The 13,081-nt window shown below is 47.0% G+C and overlaps 3 protein-coding genes across 4 annotated transcripts in view; 2 read left to right on the plus strand and 1 right to left on the minus strand.

Moving 5' to 3' along the window:
- LOC135391846 (tyrosine--tRNA ligase, mitochondrial-like) overlaps positions 1 to 13,081 on the plus strand; it is a 38,707-nt gene that overhangs the window by 5,501 nt on the left and 20,125 nt on the right. Inside the window, exon 14 of one of the 2 annotated variants that reach the window (XM_064622355.1) lies at positions 4,249 to 4,716. The exons of the other annotated variant lie outside the window; for it this stretch is intronic. The gene's annotated coding sequence lies outside the window, so the exon portion shown is untranslated. Of the gene's footprint in view, positions 1 to 4,248; positions 4,717 to 13,081 lie in introns of those variants that run through there. 2 annotated transcript variants of the gene reach the window in all.
- LOC135391847 (FAD-dependent oxidoreductase domain-containing protein 2-like) lies at positions 173 to 6,148 on the minus strand. Its single transcript, XM_064622357.1, has 9 exons — positions 5,520 to 6,148; positions 4,470 to 4,636; positions 4,243 to 4,403; positions 3,028 to 3,279; positions 2,551 to 2,790; positions 2,324 to 2,490; positions 1,656 to 1,821; positions 1,308 to 1,546; positions 173 to 527 (listed from the first exon to the last, which is right to left on the minus strand). Exons 1-9 carry the CDS (start codon positions 5,704 to 5,706, stop codon positions 262 to 264), a joined length of 1,845 nt encoding a protein of 614 aa, XP_064478427.1. The 5' UTR covers positions 5,707 to 6,148; the 3' UTR covers positions 173 to 261.
- On the plus strand, positions 6,497 to 10,791 carry LOC135391845 (BAG domain-containing protein Samui-like). Its single transcript, XM_064622354.1, has 2 exons — positions 6,497 to 6,802; positions 8,974 to 10,791. Exons 1-2 carry the CDS (start codon positions 6,638 to 6,640, stop codon positions 10,540 to 10,542), a joined length of 1,734 nt encoding a protein of 577 aa, XP_064478424.1. The 5' UTR covers positions 6,497 to 6,637; the 3' UTR covers positions 10,543 to 10,791.

Below are 13,081 nucleotides of genomic sequence, written 5' to 3' on the forward strand. Positions count from 1 at the left end.
ACATAGAACGCAAATTTAACTCCTGCACTTTGCTAAGGCTTTGATTCTGAGGCCTTCAGTACAGTTCAGGTCGTACAGTTTGCTAGTACTCACTGATAACTTTTCAGCAACAGTTTTCAGTGTGTCAATAGAAGTGGAAGCTTTATTAGTCGATACACTAATGGGACGACAAAGCGCATTCAGGAAGAGCACTGGACAAACAGATGTACTAATCATTTACGCAGTAATCCACCGAAACATAGCACATATGAGCAGTCATCATCACAATGAGGAAACATCCTTTTTGAATGTGAGGTTCTGGATGCAGTACAGAGGCAGTGGTTTCGCTGATGTTTGCATCATCATTCTCTGACACTTGTTGAAAGAGTAGCTTCCGAAGTCCAGGCCTAAGGACGTCTCTAGAAAACGGCGCAGTGGCTGGACGTGCAGGTGTTCTGAAGTGTAGTCGGTCAGGAAGTCTTCCAAAACGTGGTGGACATATTTGGGCCTCAGTTGTGTGGGTGGAGGTTCGGGACGTTCCTTGTCGACTGCAAAGACAGGGAATTTAATTAAAGGTTTTGGAGATTGTTCGTGGTTCCATAGGCGTTCTTTTCGTTGTTGTTGTTTTTGCTTGGAATTAACAGTATAGTATTCAGTTTAATTAACAATGGAGATCAGGCATGGCACTTGAACTTCAGGATGACCAGTTACAACAATTAAAGGATGGTTAATGCTGTTTTTGTTTATCAGCTGTCAATGAATTTAATTATTTGCTTCCAAGATAAACTTTCAATCTGTATCAGTATCTCATCTTCCAATGTGCTAGTTTGTACAGCCATAATTTATGTACATAATTTATACATACATCCATAATTCATACATAATTTATATAATACGTAAATTTATACATATATATATATACACACATATATATGTGTTTTTTCTTTTTTTCACGTGTGTTGAACACATTTATTGGAAATTGGAGACATTTATTTCAAGTCGTATTTGCAATGGATACACCAGACTGCCTGAAGCTTTCAAAAACCAACTGATCGCAACAGCCAGGGATTGTGGCCTCACTGATGGTTAGATTTCTTCACGTTGCCTTTCATACATTGTGACATAGAGCCCCATGTGTCATACTACACTCTCAGCTTACAAGCATGGCTCTGGATGGAGCAAGTTATGCCAGATTTCTTCAGAACCCAAACAACAGCTTTTGTTACAAATTCGCCACTTGGAGGGAACGAAGAGAGACTCAAAGTGGACGATGTCTCTGAGTTTTACCTCTACATCACTTCGATGGGCATTGAGATCCAGATATTTACCTTGCTCAATGTCCTCATAATAATAGAAGATTGGGTGAAGAAAATTCGACAAATGAGCGTCCTCGACGTCGGACACTGCCCTGCCGAAGCGAAAGGTGTCGTGACGAGGACCCGAGAAGTTGGCCCCGTACTGCATGGTTAAGAGAATGGCTTCGTTGGCACGGTGACCAGTCCGCTCGGTCAGTTCAGAAAGCAGGGCAACGGGGAAGTCTTTCAGAAGCGTGACTTTGAGAAGATCTCTGAAAGATTGAGATCATGTATGTCACTAGTGTCTGACACGATTTGTGCTGCATTGTGGGTGGTGGTGGTGGTGGTATGTGGTGGTGGTGCTGCATTGCCTCGGCTCACCTGTCTATGAGAAAAACGTCACCGAGCGAGCCAAACATCTCGTACATTGCAGCAGCCTCGTTTATTCGCTCCACTGCGACTTTGAGAAGGTCCATGAGCAAGAAAGTTTTGCTAGGCCATGGGTTACCGTGGCGACTGTACTCCAGCAGACGATGGAGGGCTTGTACTGTTGGGGCAAGGCAGTCATTGTGTTTTTTTAAGAACTCTGCAAAACTACGGGGGCCCTGGATAAGATATCCAGTAATGCGGCAACTTTTCCAGCTTCTGCTAGTTCGCCGTTACATATTGGTAGAGCCTGAAGTTTTAGGGTTTAACCCGATTCTTCCCCGAATTCGCGCCCGGAATTGAAGGTTGCCTCTTTAGGGTGAAACCCGATTTTTACCCTGGCAAACTGCCCTCACTGAGATGCTTATGGGGATGCATGCTAACTTGTTTGGCAGCCAATGCAGTTACATCACCGTTTGTACCAAACCAGTACAGTTGGTTTGAGTAACTCACCGAGATATCTCCCCGAATTTAGAATACCGGAAGTTTTTCCACCCGAATTGACACAAATTTAGAGCGCACGTTTATTTACCCGATTTTTACCCCCCGAATTTAGAAAAAAATATTTCCCGAAAGCTTCAAGGCTCTACATATCGGCTACGTGGCTTTGGCGAAGGTCTCACCGGTGTATCGAAATCCATGAATGAAACCTCCCGAGGACTTCTCGAAGTCGAGCGAGTGCGTTACGGCTCCCAGGAAGAACAAGCCACGCACGTTGATCGATTCATAAGTGTGTGATACTCGAGGATAGTGACTCGTGGCCCCAGTACCACGGACTGGCATGGAAGACCTGCCAAGTTTTCCATAATGGTGTATGTAACAGAAAATTACGTCCTCTGCACTTCCTCACTTTGAAAACATGCTGTCGTCGTAGTCGAAGCCGAGGCAGCGGATTACGACGTCGTACGCCTGGCGGATAGGTGCTTCGTCGAGGGAGGCCGTGCAACCTTTGCTGTTTCCACGCGTGGCACGTTGTAGTATTATCTTTCCCTCGCCGTATCGTGCGAGGCGGAGGGATTCCATTGGTCCATCTATGAGACCGTCGAGAGACTTGAGTTGATAGTTGTCGAGCAGGTCATTATTTGTTGCCCTGAAAGCACATATTGATCATAAGGCTTTGAGGCATTGTGAGAGAGATGTGGTTGGGCTGCGATTAAGTAGGTTTCTTCGTTTTTGGGTTAAACCTGATTTTTCAGGATAGTTCCCTCCCCGAACAAGTTTTCAAGAATTCAGATAAAACCCGACATCTACCCGAAATCCTTGCAGTCCTTCAACTTCCTTCGAGATGCTAGCCCAGTCATAGACCCAACATAAACTTATCGCTCACCTGAGATCTCCGACGTAGTGAGTGCTCCAAGCAAATCGAGGTGGAGAGCGTGAAAGCATGTGAACCACGCTAGTCACTCCATAGATGTGCTTTGCCGTCTCGAAAGCAGAGTTGCCCTTACCGAGGATGAGGACAGCTTTGTTCTCAAAGTCCGAAATGTTTGTCGACAGGGACTCGTAGCCAATGCAGAGGTCACTTCCATCGAACTTGGGGATGTTGGGCTTTGACATGCCATTGGCCATCAAGACAGTACTGGAATACAATGCACTTAGTGCTGCGTTTTTGTTGGATTATAAGGAGGGTCTCGGACGCACATTTTTATTGCTATTGATGCTTTGACAAAGTTGTACTGATTAATGAGACGTTATTATTAATAATAATAATTAGAGCCTGAAGTTTTCGGGAAATATTTTTTTATAAATTCAGTGGGTAAAAATCGGGTAAATAGACACGTGCAATAAATTTGCGCAAATTTGGGTGAAAAAATTTCCAGCATGCTAAATTCGGGGAGAAATCGGGCTCAGTTACTCAAACTAACTATAGTGAAAGAACTGATGTTCTGAGGCTGGAACAACGTAGAAGGGACAAATACATACAAAGCCTCAATTTGCCTAAGAACTTTCATGAATTTCATCTTTCATCGTTAACTACTATAGTGGTTTGGTACAAACTGCGATGTAACTGCATTTGCTGCCAAACAAGTAAGTTAGTGCATTCCTACAGACATCCCAGTGGGGGCAATTTGCCGGGTAAAAATCGGGTTTCACCCTAAAGAGGCAACCTTCAATTCGGGGTGCAAATTCGGGGAAGAATCGGGTAAAACCCTAAAATTTCGGGCTCTAATAATAATTCAGAACTAAGAATGATACCGATGATAATCTCAACGTGGTCCCGAAGGTGGGAATAGTACAGCGACGATACTTTGCCTCTCTAGAGCACTAAAAAAAATGTGGGACATACACATGACCTCATGCACACAGGTTACTAGTGGAGGGATATACCATTCTAAGAAGCAACAAGTATACTCAGAATATAAAGTCCTTGCTCACTAAACATTTTCCACATAAAACGCTCGACATTGCTTCGACGTCACAAAAAACGGACAGTGGTCTCCGTTTGGAACACCCCAGTCAGGTCGAAATGCATGTTTCGTTACGTTTCACGACATTTCCATGCTGTGTCTGTTACATTACAACAGTACACACTTTTTCTTACTTGCAGAGGTGCAGTCCCTCACGCTGATCCTCCAAGGCGAACGCGGGTCCGCAGAAACTGTCGTTCTGCAGACGGTGTACGTTCCGTATCTCCGTGTCGAACGACACTTTGAGACCGAGCTTCCGTCGGTAGGTGTCCAGGTAGAGCGTCATTGCGTCTGCCTAGGTTGGACAGTGACGTTTACGTGTTACAACCCGCTTCGAACTGAAAGAGTGGTGTGGACTGACTCGTGGAAAGTAGTCATGCGAAAAGTGCCTGAACAGCAACGAGGGGTCGTCGCTGAGCAGCGAGTTCCAGTCGTGGCGGAGGTTGAACTCCGGGTTGTCGCGTCCAGTGTGGCATTTGTTGATGCTGATCAGCCTTCTGTGGCGAGGGTAGTGCGCGAAGAAACTGCCTGCAATGGTATGATGAAACACTGTATGTCCTGTCATACGAGGATGTCCTGGCGGAGTAAAGTGATGTTGCGGAAATGACGACGAGAAAATGTGAACTTGAAAGGAAGTTTTTAGTATGTGAACTCTGGGGTGCCGGTGGATTTTCAACAGTTGTTGACATCGCCATATACATATACACAACAAACCACATGAAACCACACAAAGAAAACGAAGCGTGGGGCCTCGAGGTCGCGTTATTGTAAATAAGGCCTGAGGTTTTAGGGTTTAACCCGATTCTTGCCCGAATCGAAGGTTGGCTCCTTAGGGCAAAACCCTATTTTTACCCTGGAAATTCCCCCCTCACTGAGATGTCTGTAGGAACAAACACAATAACTTGTTTGACAGCAAATGCAGTTGCATCACCATTTGTGCCAAACCGGTACAGTTAGCTTGAGTAGCTGAGACCGATTTCTCCCTGAATTTAGCATACTAGGAAGATTTTTCCACCCTAATTCGCGTGAATTTAGAGCGCACGTTTATTTGCCCAATTTTTACCCCCCCGGAATTTACAAAAAAATATTTCCCGAGAACTTCAGGCTCTAATTGTAAAGTGTCATGCACGGTTTATACTTGACGTGCAGTTCAATGAATGCACAGCATAATGTAAAGTATACAGAGAGAAATGTTTGAAGCATAAATCAAAAGCCCATTCTCGTAAAATTTGATAGTAAACTGAAATCCAACAGCTTTACCGGTCTTATCTAAAAGCAATCTGTACATGCATGCAAGTTACATATTCCAAGCAGAAAAGAAGGAAAGACAAAGAAAGAAGAAGAAGAAAAAGACAGGCTTTCATTAGGTTTGCGGCTTAGGGCCTGAATACTTGAACACTGAGAAACGTACCTGACATATTGGTCCTCTCAAACACAACGTAGTCCCTGTTGGACCTCTCGAGGAAATACGCCATCTGCAGCCCTGCGGGTCCGGCACCGACGACACAGTACTCGTGTTGCGTAATTTCTCGGCTTTTTACGACACATCTAATGAGTGAGAACAGCACGATGGTTGAAAGCGTCAGCTTCTTCAGCATGGCTGGCTGAAATGTGGCTGGTCTCTTGTCGACCTATACCACTGTCTGGGTTCTCTGCCCTTTGGTTTTTTTGTCTCATTGGTGGGCAGTGACGTTCCGCCCCTCTCAGAGTGACGGGGATCTGTGGGAGATTTGGAGAGATTGGTGTGCAAACGTTCCGTTTTATGTGTATTTTGTTTGGCCAGATAATTGGGTAGCAGGAGGGATTTGGTGTTCATGCAAACTTAATGGAGGGCTCCTGTGAAGGATCGTGCGAGTACAATCTGCAAGCCTGCGGGTCTTGCGATGTGGGCTACGTGTTTGTTTCTCTTTTCACGAAACAGCAACTGCGCCAAGAATCCCCTTCCCTTCATCCCCTTTCCCAACCTTCACCCTTGAGGTATCATCACATAACCGTATGTGTGCGTGCATCTGTGAAAGACAAGACTATACAATGAACCACTTGTTGGTCACGTTACATTGTTTGGAAATGTCCGTCTCTGTGATTTTTTAATTTATTTCTGTACCAGCAAAAGATGTAAGACTTTGTACTACGCGTTCATTTATCCATTATTTATAACGATAAAGATCAAGGTTATATTATAATGTGGTCACGAGGCTTCCCATTGGTCATTTAAAAGCTTAGTCCCCACCCCTATGATCCGTGGAGCGCTTTTTCGCCGTTAGAAACTGGGAGATTATACGCGATCCTTCTAGAAAATGCGCGTCGTCTGCTCGAAAATTCGCGTCTCATCTCGCTGATAGAAGATGGCGCAAGGATCGTGGTCGCGCGCAGCCATTGGCTGCTCGCGCTCGAGGTATCACATTGGGCACGCGCGTCGATTGGTCCGCAGGACGCGGCCGTCACGATGACGTCGCGTCCTCACCCCCTCCTCGCGTTTCTGCGTGTGGGAAGAACGTTCCAGGTTTTGGCCAGCGAGAGCCGATAAATATGAGCTTCAGACGGGCGCCCTTTCAGTTTTCGGATTTTAATGCGGATGATCATCGTTCTGAATTGTTGAGACGTTTTGGATTTCCACCGGAGCAAGGCAGCAACAACATGTTCTTCGAGTCTTCAACTCCAAGTTGGAACGATTGGCCCGGCCGGTTACACAGGGTAAGCAATATGCGTTTTGCTAGATTGCTACCCGTACTGTATGAGCGAAAAAAAGTGCAGTCTATTTTTAAATATGGCCCAGTCGGAGCTGCTCGTGACTGGCACTCTTGTTCGCGAATTGACAACACATAGCATGTCGTTTGACACTTTCGTCGATAACTTCCGGCGAATATAGGTCAACCGGTTAAATGAAAGTTCGGCAGTTTGTAGAGTAACCAGTTGGAGAGCTTTCGCCGAACGAGTTTTTCGCGCATGAGCGGGTTCAGAGTCTGGCATTTACGCCTGTGAATCGCTCGTCATTTCCTTGTTCAGCATGCTCCGCTCTTCGGTTGTTTGGTAACGGTGTTAAGAGGATCTATCAGGCGATTCCGTAATCGCATTCATACGTTTGGGGCGATTTCGAAACCAATTGCGCGGAGCATGCGCAGCACACGACACGTTTGGCAGACGAAAAATTTGTGCGATCGGTATTTCGCCGAATGAGCTGCACGGCGATGAGTATTTTTAAACGTCGAGGAGGTTTACTTTTAGTGATGATTTTTTTCTGTTTCGCGTCATACGGCTGTTGCTCCAGTAATGTGCTGTGTGTGGCTGCTTATTTGTGCGAATGGAACTTTCAAATCATTTCTGCGCAGGCAGCAGCTAAATCAGTTTCCTTTAGATAGTTTATCTTGCTTGCTCTGAAGCCTCAATTTTTTTAGGACGGCGATGCCACGCAAATTTGCTCAAAATTACGGTTTGTAAAATTTGCCATGCAGAATAAAATTGGCGCAGGACAAACGTATATTAATAGAGAAATGTACAGTACTTTACTACTGACAAGCTTCGTCTGTTTTGATATCTTGCCCTCGATCGCGTTTGACACACGTCTTCCCGAAAGTTTAACAAATATGCAAGACATCCTGTAATAAAGGAATTCATGGGAATAAAAGTATTCCTGTACGTATTTTGGCCAACTACATAAATGACTTAAGAATTACCTAACATTCTTCCTTGTTGGCAGGGAGCAACATGTTTTATGCATAGCCTTGGCGGTGTGTCCCTTGTAGCTTTTGAGACAACGTGCCGTTCTTCGCAAACAGCCGTTGCGGTGTCGGCTGTCGGCATAATTCGTATGGTTATGAGCACTTGTCAGCAGGTTTGCGTGCTACATACTGCATACTAAATATTTCGGAGCGATTGTGGAATGCTCCTGCAACAGGATGTTAATAAATAATGAAATTATTCAGTATGTAAAAAAGTGTGGCAGGATAATTTCTGTTTGCAGCTAGATGTACTGCATCCGTTGTGCAGTGCAAAGATCGGGACGTGTTTTGGGAACATTCTGTAAGGGAATGGGGCTTATGGAAGAGCATGGAAGATTTTGTTGCTAGGGCTAGCATTTGTTGCATTTGGTTGCATTGTATCAAGTGCCTATACCGACGACGCCATGCTCTATCAATACCTGAAATGAGTTCTATTCGGAAAGGGGAACTACAGTGCAAACATTTCTCATCCTGGGAAGAAAACTGCAGTTACCTTAACATCAACACAAAAGGAACGGGAGCCATCCGTTGCGTCGTTCGTGAGTTATGAGCCAAAGTACTTGCAATTTACGTTTTCCCTCTCTCCTTCTCGAGAAGGCAGACGATGCGGAGCGAGCTCTCTTTGGTCTCCGCAAACGATTTGTCCAATCACCGCCGGAGATCGTTAGAGGAGACCATTCCGATGTCTTTCCGCATTGTCGGGCGTTTAGACGAGGAGGAGAGGGAGAGGAAAAGGACACATTCGCTTATATATCACGGATGAATCCCATTCGAGAAATTTTCGTACTTTAGTGCCCTTTGATATTAAAGATAGTGCTAACATTCCACCTCTTCAAAATACACAACTGCAGTTTTGCATGTTGAATTTGTAGTTGCATTCTCATATCATGACTGGTACGCAATTTATATTGTCAGTGGAATTGCAGGGATATTCCCAGGATTTGCATCTTAGGGGGGTGTTGGTGTCTCGTAGGGGGGGTCTGCTGCTTTTGTGGCATTTTTGGCATGTCTTGCCAGTATTTGGGAGGGGGGGTTGCAAGATTTGGGGGACATTATAGAGGGGTTCTGGTAAAATCCCTGCACTATTATACAGCCTAGTTGAGATTTTGTAATCAGTCAACTGAAGAAATTTCTTCTTCCTTGTAGCCCTTCCCCAATGACAGTGGCTGGCGCAACGCCGGTGGCGTCTTTTCCGGCGCCGGTGGCTCTGCCCCAGGAAGTCCTCAGACGCGCATGCGGAATCGTGGATGGCTTTCGTCCGACGAGGATGGAGTCCCCATCAAAGTCGTCCACGAACAAGCGGATGATTGCGATAGCCTCTCGGAGACCTCCTCTCAGGGCAGCCGATCGAGCACCGGCAGCGGACGCAGCGGCGGGTCGAAGCTCCGCCACGAGCCGAGGGTACATCACATCCCCATAATGGTTGAGCCCCGTGATGGGTCCTCCAGTTCCGGCTATGGATCGGATGGGGACGGCAAACAGAAGGCAGCAGAGACCGGGGCATCGTCACCCGTGAACGGCATCCCTAGTCCGAAAGTATCTAGTCCCGTCGAAAAGAAAATTCACACCATCCCAATACAAGTTCAGGGCGGCGACAGTGCACCTGGTGAACGCTTGGCAAAGGCTTCGATCAGTCGAGAAGGAATGCACGGCGAACCTCGTGCTACACCCGAACGCAACTGGGCCAACACTTTCCCCCGACAGAAGTGTCAGCAAGTCCCGAACAGGACAGCCCCGAATGCCACTTCAAAGTCTGCATCTGGTGGGACAATACCATCTTCGGGACAGAGACCCGGCCCTTCCGGAAGGCAGAACTCCAAGCCCACATCACCGCCCACGTCTCCAGAACTGTCTCCACCCGTGTCTCCACAGAGGTCGACCTCCAACACCTCCAAGGGCCCCATGACACCCGAGGAAGCAATCCGAAGGATCAATCTAGAGCTCAAGGACCTCACCGAACAAGTGAACAATTTCTCGGGCGAACCGGGAGACAAGCAGTACAGATTCCTGGACGAAATGCTGACGCGACTCATGCTCAGGCTGGACACAATAGACCCGGCGGGAAACGAACTGATCCGTCAGATGCGGAAGCAGGCCATCTGTGATGTTCAGCGCGTGATCAACAGGCTAGAGGGAAGGGAATGTCAAGAATTGGTTCCTCTCGATGATATGGTGATCGTTGAAGCGGATCATAATAATGCTGACCATGTTGAACCTGCACTCGTGCAACCACCTATGTCCCCACCACCTGCTGCAAGCACGGATGAGCGATCTGGTTTCGCAAGCTTCAAAGGATCGTCCTCCAACTGTGTGTCTTCGTGCAATGTTTGTGCCATTGCAGTTCCTGGAGGGCCAGATTCCACAGAGCCCATGGAAGACAGCAGAGTAGGTGCAGATGGTCCCGTTGATGTCTCCGTTACCCTGGGAGAAACCCAGGTGCCCCAACCCGCCGACCTCACCTCTTCGGGAGAGATGCTCTCAGCCAATGTCGACACAACTGTGACTGCATCTGGAGGCGAACACGATGCCAACTTGAGTCAAATCGACCCGGACGCATCTTCCATGGTGGACATGGCACGCTGCAAGAGCAGGGAAGATGGTGTATGCACGCCGTTCAACGAGAATGCGTTGTCCGCAGCCTCCAACATGATGGAGGCATCGTCCAGAGATCTGAGCGACTACTCTATGCAAGAGTCCGGGTACACGGATCTATAAAAGTGGATCTGATGCAGTCGAAAGACAGTATTGTGCCTGTGAGTTACTGGAGGCAGCTACCTCCCCTCATCAACCAAAGCAACCGAAGTTTTGCGGTTGAGTCGAGTGTATATAATATACTTGTGCTCCTTGTACAGCTTGAAGAACCCTCCGATGTGGACGTCCTGCGCTGTATATATCTTCGCACTTCCCTCAAAATGTAAAATGGAGCTTGAGAATAAATGTTTGGCCATTGCCTGCAATGTGCAATTTTCAGAGTTGTCTCAATGTTAAAACATTGGGTTGTGCCCAGGCCGTTTCTACAGAAGTACTATTAGGGGGGGTCTCCAAACACCTATGACAAATTGCATCCGATCTCAGTAACTCCTGTCTTGAAGGCAGACTGTACTGTGAGTACGGGGCTTCCACTTGCAATCTATGCAGAACGCAGCAGCGACGTCTCGTGCTGGTATTCCCGCTTCCTGCACCATTATATATATTAACGAATCGAGCCTTCTATTGCGCCAGTACGGCCTCCGTCGCATTACCGCTGATCTCATTCAATGGGAGGCCTTCCTCGAAGGCAACCTTGTCCACGTAGAGCACAAAGAATCTGCCGGTTCGTGCACACCGCTAGGGTGCGTGCCATGCGAAAGCGCGACCTTGTCCCGCAAGCGGAAATATCATCCTTTGGCGCCGGGCAATAAAAAATGGCATTGTTCTTCTACTCCCATTGTGTCACGGCACAATTACACGCACTGCTGCTGTCATACGCAGTTTGCTTATTGGCTTCGGCAAGGGGCTTCCATCCGGGCTTCAGCGATCATACGTTTTCCCAAGAACAGTGGATAACGACAAAAGCATGCAGTGACTGACGCTACTGCTACCTGGTGCTTTTATGCTGTAACGCTTTTCTTTTCCGTTTTCGCCTTCATCCACGGCGTAGAGTATGCAGCAAGGTTTAATGGGTATGAAACCAAGCGTGTCCGGGCTTGTACTTAGCCGAAAGACCTACATTTAAAAACAAAGTCTCGCTGCTTAAAATGAGAAACAAATGAACAAGGAGTAAGAAATATTGACAACGCGCTGTCTGCATACAGAAAAAAAGAAATGAAATGCGAGCTGGCGTCTAACGGGGGGGGCAGAGCTCGGCTGGCGGGGCGCCGAAAAGATGCCCTTCGGCCAGGAAGAAGCCACTTTAGGTTTAGGACGATAGAAGAGCGAGAGAGAAAATCAGGAATCCAAGGGGTGGGGACGCAAATTTCCCACTTGTTCCGCAGGAGGCGAAAAGTAGACGCCGATCCTGCCACTACATAGCTGCAAGAATGGCTACTTTTGAAACTGAACACCCTACGACGGGACCAGGCGAAAAAAAGAAAAGGATGTTTTTAGAAAAAACTGCCTCGTAAAAAATGATCCTGTGTCCGCCAAACAGTGACTGTAAAGTTGCGTAACAGCAACAGAATGGATGTGGAGGTTCATCACCAGGGGCGATGCTCTACACCCGTTGTTGTTGGTGATGTGGGGAATGAGCTCCTTCACAATCAAAAGTGTTCAGTGGTGAAAAGAGATTTCAGGCAGAGCATTGGTTGGATTTGGCCATGCACCAAGCAATTCTGATAGAGAGAGGTGGCGAGAGTCCAGCTGATTAAGACATCCGGAGAGTGCTGTTCGGGAACGTTAGTAGTGTCGGCAATGAAGAAGAATGTACTCCAGATCTTGTAGAGCGCCGCACCTGGTGGTCTCTGTAATCCCAGCCGATTAGCAGTACTATATGAAAGCTACAGCTCAACACCCGTCTACACAGCAGTTTGGGGGAGGGGGTTGCAAAACATTGGGGGTGCAGTTATATACATTATGACAGTAGTACACATGGAAAAACTGAGGGGGGGAGTCTGAATAAACCACAGCGTCTAAAGAAGGCAGACAGCAGCAGAGCGCCGTTACTCCATCCGTATTTGTTTGCGTTGAAAACTGGACAGCCGCGTTTCTGTAGTGCGATGTCTGGAAAGAAACAGAATTAGTGTTAGTGAAAACCTTGAGGCGCAGAACCAGTGGGTGCTGCACTTTTGTTCTGTTACACAAAGAAACACAGGACGGCTACAAGTAAACTTGCGCGTCTGTGTGCGGTATCTTGGGAAGGTGAAGGACCTCTTAGGGTCCCAGCGTCTCAAAATGGCTTGTGCTCTCGTAGTCCCGTTGTTCATAAAACGTGTTCCTTCTAGTTTATGAATTTTTGATGATGCGATTGGCACAGCTTGCCACAAAATTACATGCCCTTACAAGAGAAAGAAGCCATCAAAGTACAAATGTTCTGGTTCAGATCTGGCATGTTTCCACGGCGTGCTCGAATGTGCTAGCTGTCGTCCTGACAAAACGTTTACACGTCGTACGCACTTACAAGAAAGGCAACTATAGTAAGCCACGTCAGAAATGCATGTTTCCGCACACATGAATAAGGAGGAAAGAAAGGGGGACAACGAACGACTAATTGCGTTTCCCAACGTGGGTGGCGCTTCTGGTGCTGGTGGGTGTCACTGGATTTCGGTGTCGTCCTCTT

The sequence above is a fragment of the Ornithodoros turicata genome, chromosome 4 (assembly GCF_037126465.1).
Source record: "Ornithodoros turicata isolate Travis chromosome 4, ASM3712646v1, whole genome shotgun sequence".
Lineage (NCBI taxonomy): Eukaryota > Metazoa > Arthropoda > Arachnida > Ixodida > Argasidae > Ornithodoros > Ornithodoros turicata.